Raw genomic sequence first — 15,255 nt, 5'->3', positions numbered from 1 at the left:
GCTAGATGCTGAGCCATGGGGAGCAGAAAAGAACTGTCAAAAGACCTGTGTAACAAGGTAATGGAACTTTATATAGATGGAAAAGGATATAAAAAGATATCCAAAGCCTTGAAAATGCCAGTCAGTACTGTTCAAACACTTATTAAGAAGTGGAAAATTCGGGGATCTGTTCGGGGAAGAAAATTTCAGCCACAACTGCCAGAAGAATTGTTTGGGATACAAAGAAAAACCCACAGGTAACCTCAGGAGAAATACCGGCTGCTCTGGAAAAAGATGGTGTGGTTGTTTCAAGGAGCACAATATGACGATACTTGAACAAAAATTAGCTGCATGGTCGAGTTGCCAGAAAGAAGCCTTTACTGCGCCAATGCCACAAAAAAGCCCAGTTACAATATGCCTGACAACACCTTGACAGCTTCTGGCACACTGTAATTTGGAGAGACGAGACCAAAATAGAGCTTTATGGTCACAACCATAAGCGCTATGTTTGGAGAGGGGTCAACAAGGCCTATAGTGAAAAGAATACCATCCCCACTGTGAAGCATGGTGGTGGCTCACTGATGTTTTGGGGGTGTGTGAGCTCTAAAGGCACGGGGAATCTTGTGAAAATTGATGGCAAGATGAATGCAGCATATTATCAGAAAATACTGGCAGACAATTTGCATTCTTCTGCACGAAAGCTGCGCATGGGACGCTCTTGGACTTTCCAGCACGACAATGACCCTAAACACAAGGCCAAGTTGACCCTCCAGTGGTGACAGCAGAAAAAGGTGAAGGTTCTGGAGTGGCCATCACAGTCTTCTGACCATAATATCATCAAGCCACTCTGGGGAGATCTCAAACGTGCGGTTCATGCAAGACGACCAAAGACTTTGCATGACCTGGAGGCATTTTGCCAAAACGAATAGGCAGCTATACCACCTGCAAGAATTTGGGTCCTCATAGACAACTATTACAAAAGACTGCACGCTGTCATTGATGCTAAAGGGGGCAATACACAGTATTAAGAACTAAGGGTATGCAGACTTTTGAACAGGGGTCATTTCATTTTTTTCTTTGTTGCCATGTTTTGTTTTATGATTGTGCCATTCTGTTATAACCTACAGCTGAATATGAATCCCATAAGACATAAAAGAAATGTGTTTTGCCTGCTCACTCATGTTTTCTTTAAAAATGGTACATATATTACCAATTCTCCAATGGTATGCAAACTTTTGAGCACAACTGTATATACACTGTCAATCCACCAATGGCTGAATAAAAAAGAGAAAAACAATGCACGCTCCATCGTAAAATAGGTTAACAACACGGAGACCGATATAAAAGCCGGTGATATTTCTAGTACGATTGTACAATGTGTTTGTAGGTAGACTTCGTCCATCATGCATGTATACAGGTGCATCTCAATAAATTAGAATGTCATGGAAAAGTTCATTTATTTCAGTAATTCAACTCAAATTGTGAAACTCGTGTATTAAATAAATTCAATGCACACAGACTGAAGTAGTTTAAGTCTTTTGTTCTTTTAATTGTGATGATTTTGGCTCACATTTAACAAAAACCCACCAATTCACTATCTCAAAAAATTAGAATATGGTGACATGCCAATCAGCTAATCAACTCAAAACACCTGCAAAGGTTTCCTGAGCCTTCAAAATGGTCTCTGTTTGGTTCACTAGGCTACACAATCATGGGGAAGACTGCTGATCTGACAGTTGTCCAGAAGACAATCATTGACACCCTTCACAAGGAGGGTAAGCCACAAACATTCATTGCCAAATATACTGGCTGTTCACAGAGTGCTGTATCCAAGCATGTTAACAGAAAGTTGAGTGGAAGGAAAAAGTGTGGAAGAAAAAGATACACAACCAACCGAGAGATCCGCAGCCTTATGATTGTCAAGCAAAATCGATTCAAGAATTTGGGTGAACTTCACAAGGAATGGACTGAGGCTGGGGTCAAGGCATCAAGAGCCACCACACACAGACATGTCAAGGAATTTGGCTACAGTTGTCGTATTCCTCTTGTTAAGCCACTCCTGAACCACAGACAACATCAGAGGCGTCTTACCTGGGCTAAGGAGAAGAAGAACTGGACTGTTGCCCAGTGTTCCAAAGTCCTCTTTTCAGATGAGAGCAAGTTTTGTATTTCATTTGGAAACCAAGGTCCTAGAGTCTGGAGGAAGGGTGGAGAAGCTCATAGCCCAAGTTGCTTGAAGTCCAGTGTTAAGTTTCCACAGTCTGTGATGATTTGGGGTGCAATGTCATCTGCTGGTGTTGGTCCATTGTGTTTTTTGAAAACCAAAGTCACTGCACCTGTTTACCAAGAAATTTTGGAGCACTTCATGCTTCCTTCTGCTGACCAGCTTTTTAAAGATGCTGATTTCATTTTCCAGCAGGATTTGGCACCTGCCCACACTGCCAAAAGCACCAAAAGTTGGTTAAATGACCATGGTGTTGGTGTGCTTGACTGGCCAGCAAACTCACCAGACCTGAACCCCATAGAGAATCTATGGGGTATTGTCAAGAGGAAAATGAGAAACAAGAGACCAAAAAATGCAGATGAGCTGAAGGCCACTGTCAAAGAAACCTGGGCTTCCATACCACCTCAGCAGTGCCACAAACTGATCACCTCCATGCCACGCCAAATTGAGGCAGTAATTAAAGCAAAAGGAGCCCCTACCAAGTATTGAGTACATATACAGTAAATGAACATACTTTCCAGAAGGCCAACAATTCACTAAAAATGTTTTTTTTATTGGTCTTATGATGTATTCTAATTTTCTGAGATAGTGAATTGGTGGGTTTTTGTTAAATGTGAGCCAAAATCATCACAATTAAAAGAACCAAAGACTTAAACTACTTCAGTCTGTGTGCATTGAATTTATTTAATACACGAGTTTCACAATTTGAGTTGAATTACTGAAATAAATGAACTTTTCCATGACATTCTAATTTATTGAGATGCACCTGTATGTTGTGTAAGTCAGCACTATAAGCTACATTTTCTGAGATGTCAATAGAATTGTAGGTGTTTACAATACTAATGTGACAGTTATGGCACTTATCAAATCATATAATGGATAGGCTATAAATGGGAAAATCATCCACCTCTCCTCCTTTTACCATGATGATAGATAGCTTATTATTGTTTTGTTCTGTGACGTGTTTCAGATGTACTGCATTTATCCACAATATTCTCAGCGAGTCCACTGTATTTCGCAAGGTGGGCGGAATCTCCGGTTGGCTAGCAGAAGTGCGATTGGTTGCCATTTTGTGTGTAACAGGTCTCTGCTTGCTTGCGTCATGCGGTTAGATTATTGCTTTTTAAATGCTGTAAGATGTCTTTAAAATTCCCTGGACAATGTGTGCATTTAATGGTTATCCTAATAATCAAGCGAAACTAAAGTTTGTCTAAAACAGCAATGTTATGATCAGAAAGCGCTCTAGTTCCAGATGCTTCTTCCATCGGCTGCCTACAGAAGGATTGACTTAGGAACTTCTGTTTGAAAAAGCTTTGGAATAATTTGTTTGTGTGCTCTTTTCAAATTATTGGCAAGAAATCAACAGCGGGAATTACTTATATTATCCACCGTTAAGGTCCAGCTATGATAGACATCCAGAAATGAAGCGCAATGAATTACATATAAAGCATTACATATAGCATTATTGTGCTAACAGGTGTGTACATGTACTGAAAGTTCAGTAGAAATTTTGAGAGTTTGCTCATTTCTATTCAGCGTTGGCCTTTGTCAATGCTTCACATGTTTTGGAATGGCATTATTACTGAATATAAAAAGGAACAGTGTTTTTCCTGAACTGTCTGTGAGTAGTGTTTTCAGCTGTTTTCATGCTGATGCTAAATTGATCAATTCTACAGTGGAAGACCATAATTATTAGATGAGACATGTACAGTAGTGAGATGTTTTATCACGTTTGAAATAAATTGTATTATGATTTTCCTCTTTCCTGCATTTTTCCTGCCTGCAATTAACTTTCTTTTGAGTGTCTTTGCAGAATGTGCATGTCTTTAAGGGGAAAAGGTGATTTGGAAAACAGTGTGGACATTATCAGTTAAATGTATTTGTACAGCTAGTGCTTTTAATAGTACATACTGTTTTATAGTTGCATTACAGAGAACATTGAACTTTTGTGTACACTGTTTATAATGTATGTCCAAATAAATGTTTATTTGTATTGCATGTAGTTCTTTTCGTACGGTACAGTTTATTGTATGGCTGCTAATGCATCGTTATTTCCTACACAAGAACAATAAATTCAATCAACAGGATCAGTTGTTCAGTCAACACTAAAATATTTAATGTAGGTTATAGCATTTAGATATGGAGATAATGTAAACTAACAATTATATAGCTAGTTTGAGCTTACTACACAGTCATCTCCCACAAAATATTTGTATTTTATCCAAAAAACAGCAGCATGACAGTATCATCGCAAGAGTCCTGTAATACACAAGCATCCTGCTGTCTGGACCGCCCCTAAATCTGCAGTAAGTACATAATCTCAGTACAACAAACTCTTCAGGTTCTGACTAGTGTAATGTATACTCAGACTCGAAGATGATGTTTGAACCCAAGCAGGTGTTTATTGACACACAAGACAAAAAACAGATCAGAGACAGCAGGTAAGTGATGACATAACAGTTCTGGGCTGAAATGGAGATCGATTACGTGATGAAGACTGATGCTGACAGGTGGTGATTTTCCTTGAGGTGGTGGGTATACAACAACATCAACAACGGCGACTACGTTGAGAAGAAGGGAAACAGGAGTTGCTGGAGTGGAATTGAATTGACGTAAACGCTGGCGATACAGGTAAGTGATTCTGTACATGAAGTTGAGACCAGACGCAGAATGGAAGAGGAGTGAGGTTTAAATAGAGGAGCTGATTGACACGATGATTGGAGGCAGGTGTGGATGATCAGTACTCAGGGGAGTGAGAGGGTTGAGTGAAAGTGGCAGATTGGTTTAGAAGGATCCATGACAACAAGACTCAGTATATGCTTTAAAATAAACATAATTATCTACAGTTCTCAAATCATGTCCAACTTTAACAGCTGTGAAGGTGCTAAATGGCTACAAAGCTTTTCAGGTTAGACTACTCCGGTTCAAGACTCAACAAAATAACTAAAATGCTTCTATATTTGTGATATTTGGCCATCATCCTCAAACCCTTAATCATAAACACATAGGCGAGGAAGTAAATAATCCTTAAATTTGAAAAAAATCATTATTTATTTATTTATTTATTTATTTTTTTAAAGCATAAGACATCATCACTGATTAACTGTAGACACCTTGTAAGATAACCTCATGTGCTCATCTTACAGGCTGATGACCAACAGCCTCATGTCACAGTTCAACATGAAGGGCCACGGCTCAAAAAAGGCATTACAGCCAACAGTGCTGTACAGCATTTTGATTGGTATATACTGATAGAACTTTGTGTGCTTTTATGGATGTCAAAGGGATGCAAACAAACCATTCAGAATAGGCAGTGATTAGGCTATAATCATCCTTACTTTCTTTTGTGGGAAAACAAAACAGAATATAATTTTTATATATTTTTTCACACCATGTGTTTGCATCCCTGATGTCAGTGTTTGTACACTATTTCTTTTTTGGCTCCTTTGATTGTATTCTGTAATAATCAGGATTAAACAAAGGTTGATGAAAAAAAAAATGTCTTTGTCATTGCATCTGCTTCAAAGAGTGGGACAGCAAGGTCACAGACCATGATATTTCCCGTGCCATGGCAGAACACCTTAAACATGCCCCTGGATGGTCTGGCAGTGGAGGCTATACCTGCAACCCAAAATAATTAAGGAATACCATACAATTTTTCTTCTATTTGTAATATATTATGGGGGCTAAAATCCACAGCCCTTGTTCTGTGTAAAATGCATTCCAAAGTTCAGCTGATGCTATCTGATGCTTCAGCAGTCTTAGTTAAATCGAGTTGTTAAATTCCAAAGTTACAGTCTGTTCAGTATGAAACTCCCTCTTTTTGTTTCCACGGACTGAAGTTCCTCATGGATCTGTGGCGGAGTGGCATGTAAGTCTGTTAATGTTATCTGGCTTTTACTACTCAAGACGTGTTCGGAGAAAATGTAGAAGTTTTATTTTATTTTATTGTACTTACAAAATATGCCCCTGGACGGTCTGGCGAATGTATGTGACATGTCAATAAATGTTTTACTGGTACTTTTTGTCAATGGTCTTATTTTGAGAGTAATTATGAATATAATATTATGAAATAATAATGAATATAATATGTAATCATGAATTCATGGTTGAAATTAGGTTGAATTCAAGTAGTTGAAAAAGACATCTTTTCAACTTTCACTTTGCAAACAAATTTAGACATACAGGGATGTCTTTTTATAGATGTCTTTTGAATGACCTGAAAAAGACGGCTTTTCACCTTTCACTTTTCAACCAAATATCAATGTTGTTGAGACGTCTTTTCAATGAGTTTTTGCTGGGTGGGTTATTTAAAGGTCATTGAAGTATGCATATACATTTTTAAAAATGAAATCACTTATACTCTCTACTTTTCAAAAAAAGCTATAGTTTTTGTAATGCAAAAATAAAACAAAAAATTTTAAAACTTGTTTTATTTTAGATATATATATATATATATATATATATATATATATATATATATATATATATATATATATTCTTTTTTTCCCCCTCTTGTCATCTACGGCAAGGCGGGACAACTTTGGCCCACTGGCCCTAGTTTGAGCACCTCTGTACTAAATGCTTGGACAGATCTTTGTGATCATTTGGAAGCCTTTTTTTGAGCTGTGGTTTAATCTACTTAGCTTACTGAGTCTGGTAAGGGTTATGAACAGTGTTGGGCAACGTTACTTTTAAAGTAACTCGTTAGAATATTGCGTTACTCCTTAAAAAATTAACTTAATTAAAAAGCACATTTTTACGGAAAGTAAAACATTATGTTACTTTTGTGTTATTTTTGTGTTGCTTTTTTCTCACAGCCTCTTCCGCTATGCTATGCATTGCATACAAGAGACATTACATGTCATGCTAGCTACTGTACAACACTCATGTCAAAACATAGTAAACAAACAGATATTTAGAAAGTAGGTCTCACATCATATTTATAATAAAGAATCAATAACATTAATATGCATGATTTATTTTTCCATCAACATGGCAGCCAGTATGAATAATGAAGAATAACTTCTGTCTCACCTAAAGCAGCAAAGTTCAACACTTGAACCTGCATCATATATGTCATCATGTGCTGTGCTCATCGACAATGTCAGAGTCAACTTAAGATGTTTTTCAAAAGTCAGGATAAAACTGAGTGGGGAATGCCAGCCTAACAGGTTCAAAGTATGTGTCTGATAATGAAAGAATATTTTTCACTTAAAAGTCATCTAAGTGCACGCTTGTTTTGAATTGATCCACGGTGCGTACAGACGCCACTGGTTGATCGCATACAACTTCAAAGGCAATGAATGGAATCTTGAATGGAATTGTATTTAATGCTAACAAAATGTCATAAAAATGGTTTGTTTCATGAATCAAACAACTTGTTTATTATAAAACAAAAATTTAGAATCTTTTTAGAAACTAAGACATTTTCTCTGCATACACAATCGATGTAGAACGTTGCTCGGAGCCACTGATCCAGAGTCAGCTTTTCTTATCCCAGTTACAGGGAGCTGTAACACGGAGCAGTTTGACTGCATAATTCAGTGAATTGAGTGAGTATTTCACCCTGTGTATTATGTTGTGGCCAGTGGAAGACTAGTCTTATAATCCCTCTGCCTAAACGCATTTACTGATTTTTTTAATGCAGTGTGTATAAACACATGAATCAATCGCGTTTCACTCATCTGAATGTTGACCTCATATTACGCTAAAACATGCAATTTTCCCAGCTTGTATAGCTAATGCGCATGTGCGTTAGCGAGTTGATTGACAGGCTATGTCTGTATCTAAAAGGTGATTGGCTCTTTTACCTGCAAGGCGGGACTTCCTTTCTACATCCATTGACTGTTGGGTGCTAGAGCTTCTTGGTTGTGCGTTCCAATTTCTCCCATTAATTTAAATAGAAGTGACTCATCTGCAAAATAGTCTCTGGCCTCACACTCTATAGAACTACAATGCCAATCATGCACTACGTCTCCTCCCCGAAGTTTGCACACTTTTACTCCTGATTTCTCACAATTCAGGGAAAGTAGAGGTGTACAAAAGCAATGTGTTTATGTGATATTATGGTCTAAAATAAAATAAATATTGTGTTCTTTACTCGTTACTCGAAAAATTAATCTGATTACATAACGCAGGTTACTTGTAACGCGTTACCCCCAACACTGGTTATAAATATATTAATATAGTGGAATCTTCACATCTGTCACCCAGGACACAGTTACATGTATCCCTGCTGTGAAAGCTAATGACCATTGAGAGACCCATTAATAGTTCAGTTTGGAAGCAAGTGTATCCACCATTCACAGGAGGTTAATGTGGAGATTAATTCAATATGGTACATACAATCAAAAGAAAATCAGTGTAAACTCAACAGACTTTATAGTGTCGGGGAGTGCAGATTTTATCCCCGCAACATGTGCCTTCAAGGCATGCCATTATTGCTTACCACAGTGAGACTGGGAACATCAGGACAAATCAAGACCACCCATAATGCGACTTATGAATTCAAATGTAAAGGAGAATAAAGGAGAATGCTAATGTCTGAGATCCTTGAAGGACACAGACAAGTCAGCGAAGCTTAAACAGATCCACATATTGTTGGTCACTTTTATTCTCACTGTCTCTCACTGTGAATTACATAAATAATCGCAGGAACTTCACCTTGACACAGGATGGGAAAAATCACATTTTCATTTGCCATGATTAAATGGAGTTCTATTCCCCTTGTAATCATGAATGAATGTATGAACATTACATTTATGTAGCGCTTTTCTGATACTACACTTAAAGTGCTTTACACAGTGAACAGGGGACTCTCCTCAACCACAACCAGTGTGCAGCATCCACCTGGATGATGCGACGGCAGCCATAGTGCGCCAGCACACTCACCACACACCAGCTATTGGTGGAGAGGAGAGAGTGGAGTAATAGAGCAAATTCATGTATGGGGATTATTAGGAGGCAATGATTGATCAGGGCCAATGGGGGAATTTGGCCAGGACACCCATACATGACAGGGTTATCATGTTTGTCCTTGATTTTGGAAGCTAGTGTCAATCTGCTTTTGTTCAATTTTCAAACTCTTCATTTGTGTTGCAATGAATAGAGGCATTACTTTAACATGTTGTTACATTATGATTTTTTTATTATTATTATTTTCTTAGTGGCAGCATATTCTTCTTCAAGTATCATTTCAAAAACTCGTAAAATAAAATATGTATTAAAATTTTGTATAGTTGTGGTCATCAAAGAGTTTGAAAAATGATATTTAAAAGACTAAAAACTCTTTTGGATATATAAAATAAAATAAAATAAAAAACATTCAACTTATCCCATCACGTTTTTTACTGTAGTCTACACCTGTGGGATGGATGTAGGAAATGCACTGATGTCTATGTTGTCACCATTCTGTAAATGCCTGACTGTATTACAGAAACCTGTTTGCTCTCTACCTTTAACAAGCCTGAAATCAATTCACTCACACACTGGGTTTTGCAGATAAATATTGTGCTTTGATTCTCTCTGTCTCTTAAGTGACAAAACTTGGAATTCTGTACAAGGTTTATACTGTTAAACAATGTTGGGGACAAAAAGTGTTTTTCTTGAAAATAGGTAGTAAGGCAGGAAGTAAGGAAAGGAAAAAAGTAAAGGAAGGAAGGAATCAAATTAAAGTGTTAACTTCTAGTTCAGTTCATAAATCATGTTGTAATTTCCAACAGAATACAAAGCTTAGCTGAAATCCTATAACCTTCTTGAAGCAAAATAAGTGAAATCCAGAAGATTTTCACCAAAGCAGCACAGGATCATGTCTGCCTTATGAATTAATCAAAAATTCTGTCTTAAACCTGCATCATACTTCTCTCTTTACAAAACATGATCAAGTTCAAGCACATACATTGCTGAGTAAGATTAACCGGCAGTTTGTTTGTGTGGACAAGACGACATACCTTTTCAACCTGATAACATCTTTTCATTTTGGATGAATTTAGGTAAATTGGGTCAATTTTTGCCTCATTTCAATGAAAGAAAGTGTCCCACTGAACCTGGATTCACCCTATATGTTGTCTCTGAAACCACAACAGCATCCTTTCAACATTATATCACCCTACTGCGGTTTATGCAACAAAAGGCTGATTGTCATGCCATTTCATCATCTAAACAGATTGATCAATACAAGCTGTCAAATATTGGCTGTGGGCAAACAATAAGTACCTCACTCATGATTACAAATGTGTATGACATAGATCATCCAATTTTCTGTAGTCCTTCCATGGAACCATGGAGCAAAACCATGACCGCAGTCTGTGCATGCAACGTGATAGACACGTAATACAGTATAACATTATATTAGCCTTCTTTTATAATCATAATTGTAATGGCAATAGAAAGATGACATGTTTTTATTAAACAGATTATTTAAGAAGACATATGTGAGTAATGTGACCACGCAGTTTAAAACTTAAATAAATATGCCTTAATAAATCATTAAAATATGGTTAACAGAGGAGATTAGAGTGAGAGTAATGAGAGATTCCCTGTCTCTCCCTCTTCATCAGCTCGCCTATAGTCTTTTTACAAGGCAGTAAAAAATTGTATGATGCATAATGGCAGTAAGGCTACAAGTGCACAGTACCTTCAATTAACCAAATGATCTATTAATATTTAGACAGGTCTATGAGTAGCAGGGCTGTAGCAAGGAATTCTGGCCCCCCTGACTGTATATTGCTCCGGGCTCCTTACCTATTAAAAAATACAGTTTCGAATTTGTTGTTGGCCCCCCTGGACCTTTGGGCCCCTAGAATAGTTTCCACCTTTCACCCCACAAGCTGTTCTGTGTGCATTTGTTCAATTTCCAGCCAAAGGAACAAAACTTTAGGCTACGTGAGAGCCCCACATGATTCACATAGTGTACATTCACGTTACATGCATTTATTGCTTCCCTTTCAGTAAACTCTATGATTGAGCATCAATAAATCTGAAACTCTGTCTTACTAAAGCCATAATTATTTCTTTAATTAAATTCTGTAATAGTTAGGTAATACATTTCGGCGCCTCGACAAGGTTACAAACAACTTCCATGTTTGTTAGTACTTCCACATTATTTTCATTTTTGAGAAGACAAATACCTGGACATACTGGCCGGACTGGACAGCTCCCGTAACAAAGCACTTAAGTTCTACTTTATATGAGCGATCTACGTGCTGGTTTGGGTGACAAGCGTTACTCCATCGTAAAATGACAAGCGACGTTAGTTAAGATGATCGTTAAAGCTTAAGTTACAATGGAATGGAATGAAGAATGTCAAAATTAGGTCAATGCAATGTAAAGATATAGTGGTTAAACACTGTCTTTTCATGAGCCTCTGTTTGAAGAATGCTCTGGCACGCATTTATTGGACAAATTGCATACTTCTAAAATAACCTCTTTTATTTTAGACTTCATTAGAGCAGTTATGCTGAGGGCTAATGCACAACTACCGGCTGCATAGCAGTTATTTTTTTCTGGATAGTGTTACATAATAGTTTGTATAGTTTGAAGTTCAATCAAAACACACGGCTAAATACAAAACAGTATTTGTTAGCTACTGAGCTGAAAAATGCTTTTTAATGCGCAAAAATGGGGCAAAGCTCTGCTTTAGGACCTCACATCATTATCATGCTATTTCCATATCATTGTCATCTAATGCCAGTTGAGGTGAAATGATACAATGCAAATTATGCTTTTGCGCATTACATTATGCATGTTTCGTTATTTATAACCTCCCCCTTTTTGAATTATTTTTCTGTATGTTGTGTTTTTGGTGCTTATTTTAATCAACAAACAGAATATATCCAGGAATAATTTATCCCTCCAAGAAATTAATCTCATGTGCCATATATTCCCATACGAATGCTTGCTTTCAAAACTGACATTTGTATGAAAATGAAAGACTCACACCTATGAGCACAGTCTGCTTTCTCACAAAGACACCAAATAGAACAGACTTTAATTTAAAGCCTTTATACTGTACATGTAGCCTACATTTCCATTTATCACCAAAGCATGAGTGTGAGAGAAAATGAGAGGCACTTAAATTATTCTCTACAACTCCGAGAAAAACATGATTGTCTAAAAGTGTTTTACAAAATAATTTTACTATTAGCATAACATAAATAGAAATGGATACAGCTGGACCTTCATGTGGGTATATTACAAACTCTGCATTCACTATTAAAAGACCTCCGATATTCTGGTAGCCTATTATTAGCTATATTGTGTGTCGTTTAACCTATAGACTTCAACGACTCAAGCCCTGAACACATTTGAGAAATAGCCAAATTTTAAATTGTTCTGCTTTATTTATGCATTCAAACAGGCAAAAGCAGCATACATTTATTTCAGTTGCCGCAGCTGAACAATACAAGCGATGTGCTACCATAAATGTAGCCTAAATGCTCTAGGCTACAACATGTGGTTTTAAATAAATGTGGTTTGTCCTTTTTGTTTACGCCTTTTCAAACATTAAGTTACTTTTGTGCATGTCAATCATATTTTTTGGCTCATGCAATCATTCAATAGTTTTTATACTTTGTGCGTCATCCTTGGCTAACCATGCACAGCAACAGTCTATTAGTAGCCTATATAAACCATATGAGTGGGAATGTTTAACTAATAATTTGTATTAGATAATGAGTGTCAATTTGGGGAGACCGAACCTCAATTCAGGTAAAGAAACCGCAAAGTTGCATGAACTGGAACGGAAGAATTTACCAAATACACGCGCCTCCAGTTGCGCACGCGCGCTTCGTATAGTACAAGCTTTAAAGAAGTTTTGTTTTTAAGATTTTAATAAACACAGTAAACCTTGCTTTAAGTCTGACACACACTATAATAGACAACCGTTTTGCCCTGAAAAATAATAAAGGGTGATTCTTTAAACGTCCACTGAATCGTCGGAATCCGCGCGCATCCATCAGTTTACACGTTCAAAAATTATTTCCATCATCTTACCGTAGTGGCTCGAGCCGGCAGCTCCATCAGTTTGTAGGCGCTCACAGCGCTGTAATTCCACGGAGCGAGCGTCTCCGCACTCACCGCTGTGCCGTTCGGGACTTGAGTGGGGATTCCCATGCTGTCCGAGCGCAAGGCGTTCATCGCAGTGGACACGGTGCGCGCAGAGAGAGGGAAGCTCAAAGAGTTTGCTTAAATAGCATTATTATTTATTCTGTCATTCAGAGAAAGTCTTGAACCTCTCCCTCTGTTTGTCTGTCTCTCTCTCTCTGTCTGCAACCTAGAGCTGAGTGGTCAACTGCGTCCAACATGTGTGATGAGTTTGTCAACGTCAGTAACTATGTGCTAGAGAGCCCATAAGAATATGCATGCACGAGCAGGGATGCTGTGGGTGATGATGTCTCTCAGTTAAGCAAACTCAATCATCCCACATGCACCGCAACAGCCCTCTGTTAAGCCCTTCATAATCACACTAAGTGTAAGCCATATGAGAGTGTTAGCTCCATATGTGTTTATATGCCAATAGGACATTCATATCAATAGGCTTTATGTGAAGTACCTGCACATGCTCAGTCCTTCCCATCTCTATCTCTCTCTCTCTCTCTCAAACCACACTTACAGTTTAGAAAGGGCTTTAATTAACAGCCAGTGAGCGAGCACACACACACACACACACACACACACACACGTTGTTGTGGCTATCCTTATGAGGAATCTCCATAGACATAATGATATTTATATTGTACGAACTATAGATTCTATCCCCTAACCCTACCCCTAAACCTAACCATCACAAAAAACTTCCTGCATTTTTACATTTAAAAAAAAAAAAAAATTGTTTAGTATGTTTTTTAAGCGATTTGAATTATGGGGACACTAGAAATATCCTCATAAACCACATTTATAGCATAATACCCTTGTAATTACCAGATTGTAACCTAAAAATATTTCCTTGTAAACCACCCAAACCCGCCCACACACATACACACACATACAATATATACAGTATATATATGACCATATTTACATATTTATTGAGTATTAGTAGGCAGTAATTTGGGTATACTGCATGGTTTGGACACTGGAGTTTTTATGGGGTAAATACATAAATGCAGGTCATGAGACGCATGAATTGCTTACAAAGACTAGCTTTGTTATTCAAGGAAATAAAGATGAAAACAGAGATTTATGGAGTTATTTGCTCTAAAACCAAGTGTTATACAAGCTTTTAGTGGATAAGGTGCTTGTCACTGCTTCCTCAAGATTTATCCTCTTAACCTGGTTCTGTTATTGTTCTGGCTTTTCCAGCATCATGAGACATATTGCTCAATGCGTGGACAAATCCGAGCACAAATCTTGGTGGAATGCATTGCATCTGAGAATGATTCTGGAGTGCCATGGAGATGTAATAGGTACTCCTATCACTGGTAGGAATGCTAGTGTGCGTTTATTTTACATTAGACAGTTGAGAACAGAACACAGAGAAAGAAGCAATTATGGTGATGATTTCAAGCAATGGAACTCACTTCTGACTTCTGACTCCTGATTTCTGGAATTGCATGGAGGATTCCTGAGGACAAAGCACCTGGAACATTCAGTTGGTTAAACAGTGAGGAGGCAATGATGTTAAAGGAATTATTCATCCAGTAATGAAAATTCTGTTGCATTTAGTCACATTCATACCATTCCAAGCCTGCATGACTTTCTTTTCCATTTCCATATAATGGAAGTCAATTAGGACTGGAACATTCAAGCTCAAAATTGCATAAAACACTATAAAATTATCATAAATACTGGTCTATATGACTTTGGCATTATATTTCTTTATAAGTCATATGATAGTTGTGTGTCAGGGACAGACTGAAATTTTAATTAATATTGATATGCCTTGATAATCTTACTGTGACTGGATCATTGCGTCAATGAGTTGACCTTGATTTGTGGCCAGATTTGAGAATTTTTTTTAGATTTTCAGTGAAAAATCTGTTTCTCACATAAAGGTATCGTATGGCTTCATAAGACTTGGAGTTTAACATACTGTATAAGTTGTATGGACC

General features: G+C 37.5%; 1 protein-coding gene across 1 annotated transcript in view; it reads right to left on the bottom strand.

Annotated features, from left to right (window-relative positions):
• The window catches only part of LOC127427263 (melanopsin-A-like), a 67,025-nt gene extending 53,602 nt beyond the window's left edge, over window positions 1-13,423 (bottom strand). The window contains exon 1 of the mRNA XM_051674753.1: window positions 13,199-13,423. Coding sequence (XP_051530713.1) covers window positions 13,199-13,342 — 144 coding nt within the window. The 5' untranslated portion in view covers window positions 13,343-13,423. The remainder of the gene's footprint in view (window positions 1-13,198) is intronic.
• Between the last annotated feature and the right edge of the window lie 1,832 nt (window positions 13,424-15,255).

This window comes from Myxocyprinus asiaticus, chromosome 36 (assembly GCF_019703515.2).
Source record: "Myxocyprinus asiaticus isolate MX2 ecotype Aquarium Trade chromosome 36, UBuf_Myxa_2, whole genome shotgun sequence".
NCBI lineage: Eukaryota > Metazoa > Chordata > Actinopteri > Cypriniformes > Catostomidae > Myxocyprinus > Myxocyprinus asiaticus.
The sequence above is the reverse complement of the archived record's forward strand: the minus strand, read 5'-3'. Positions and strand labels throughout refer to the sequence as shown.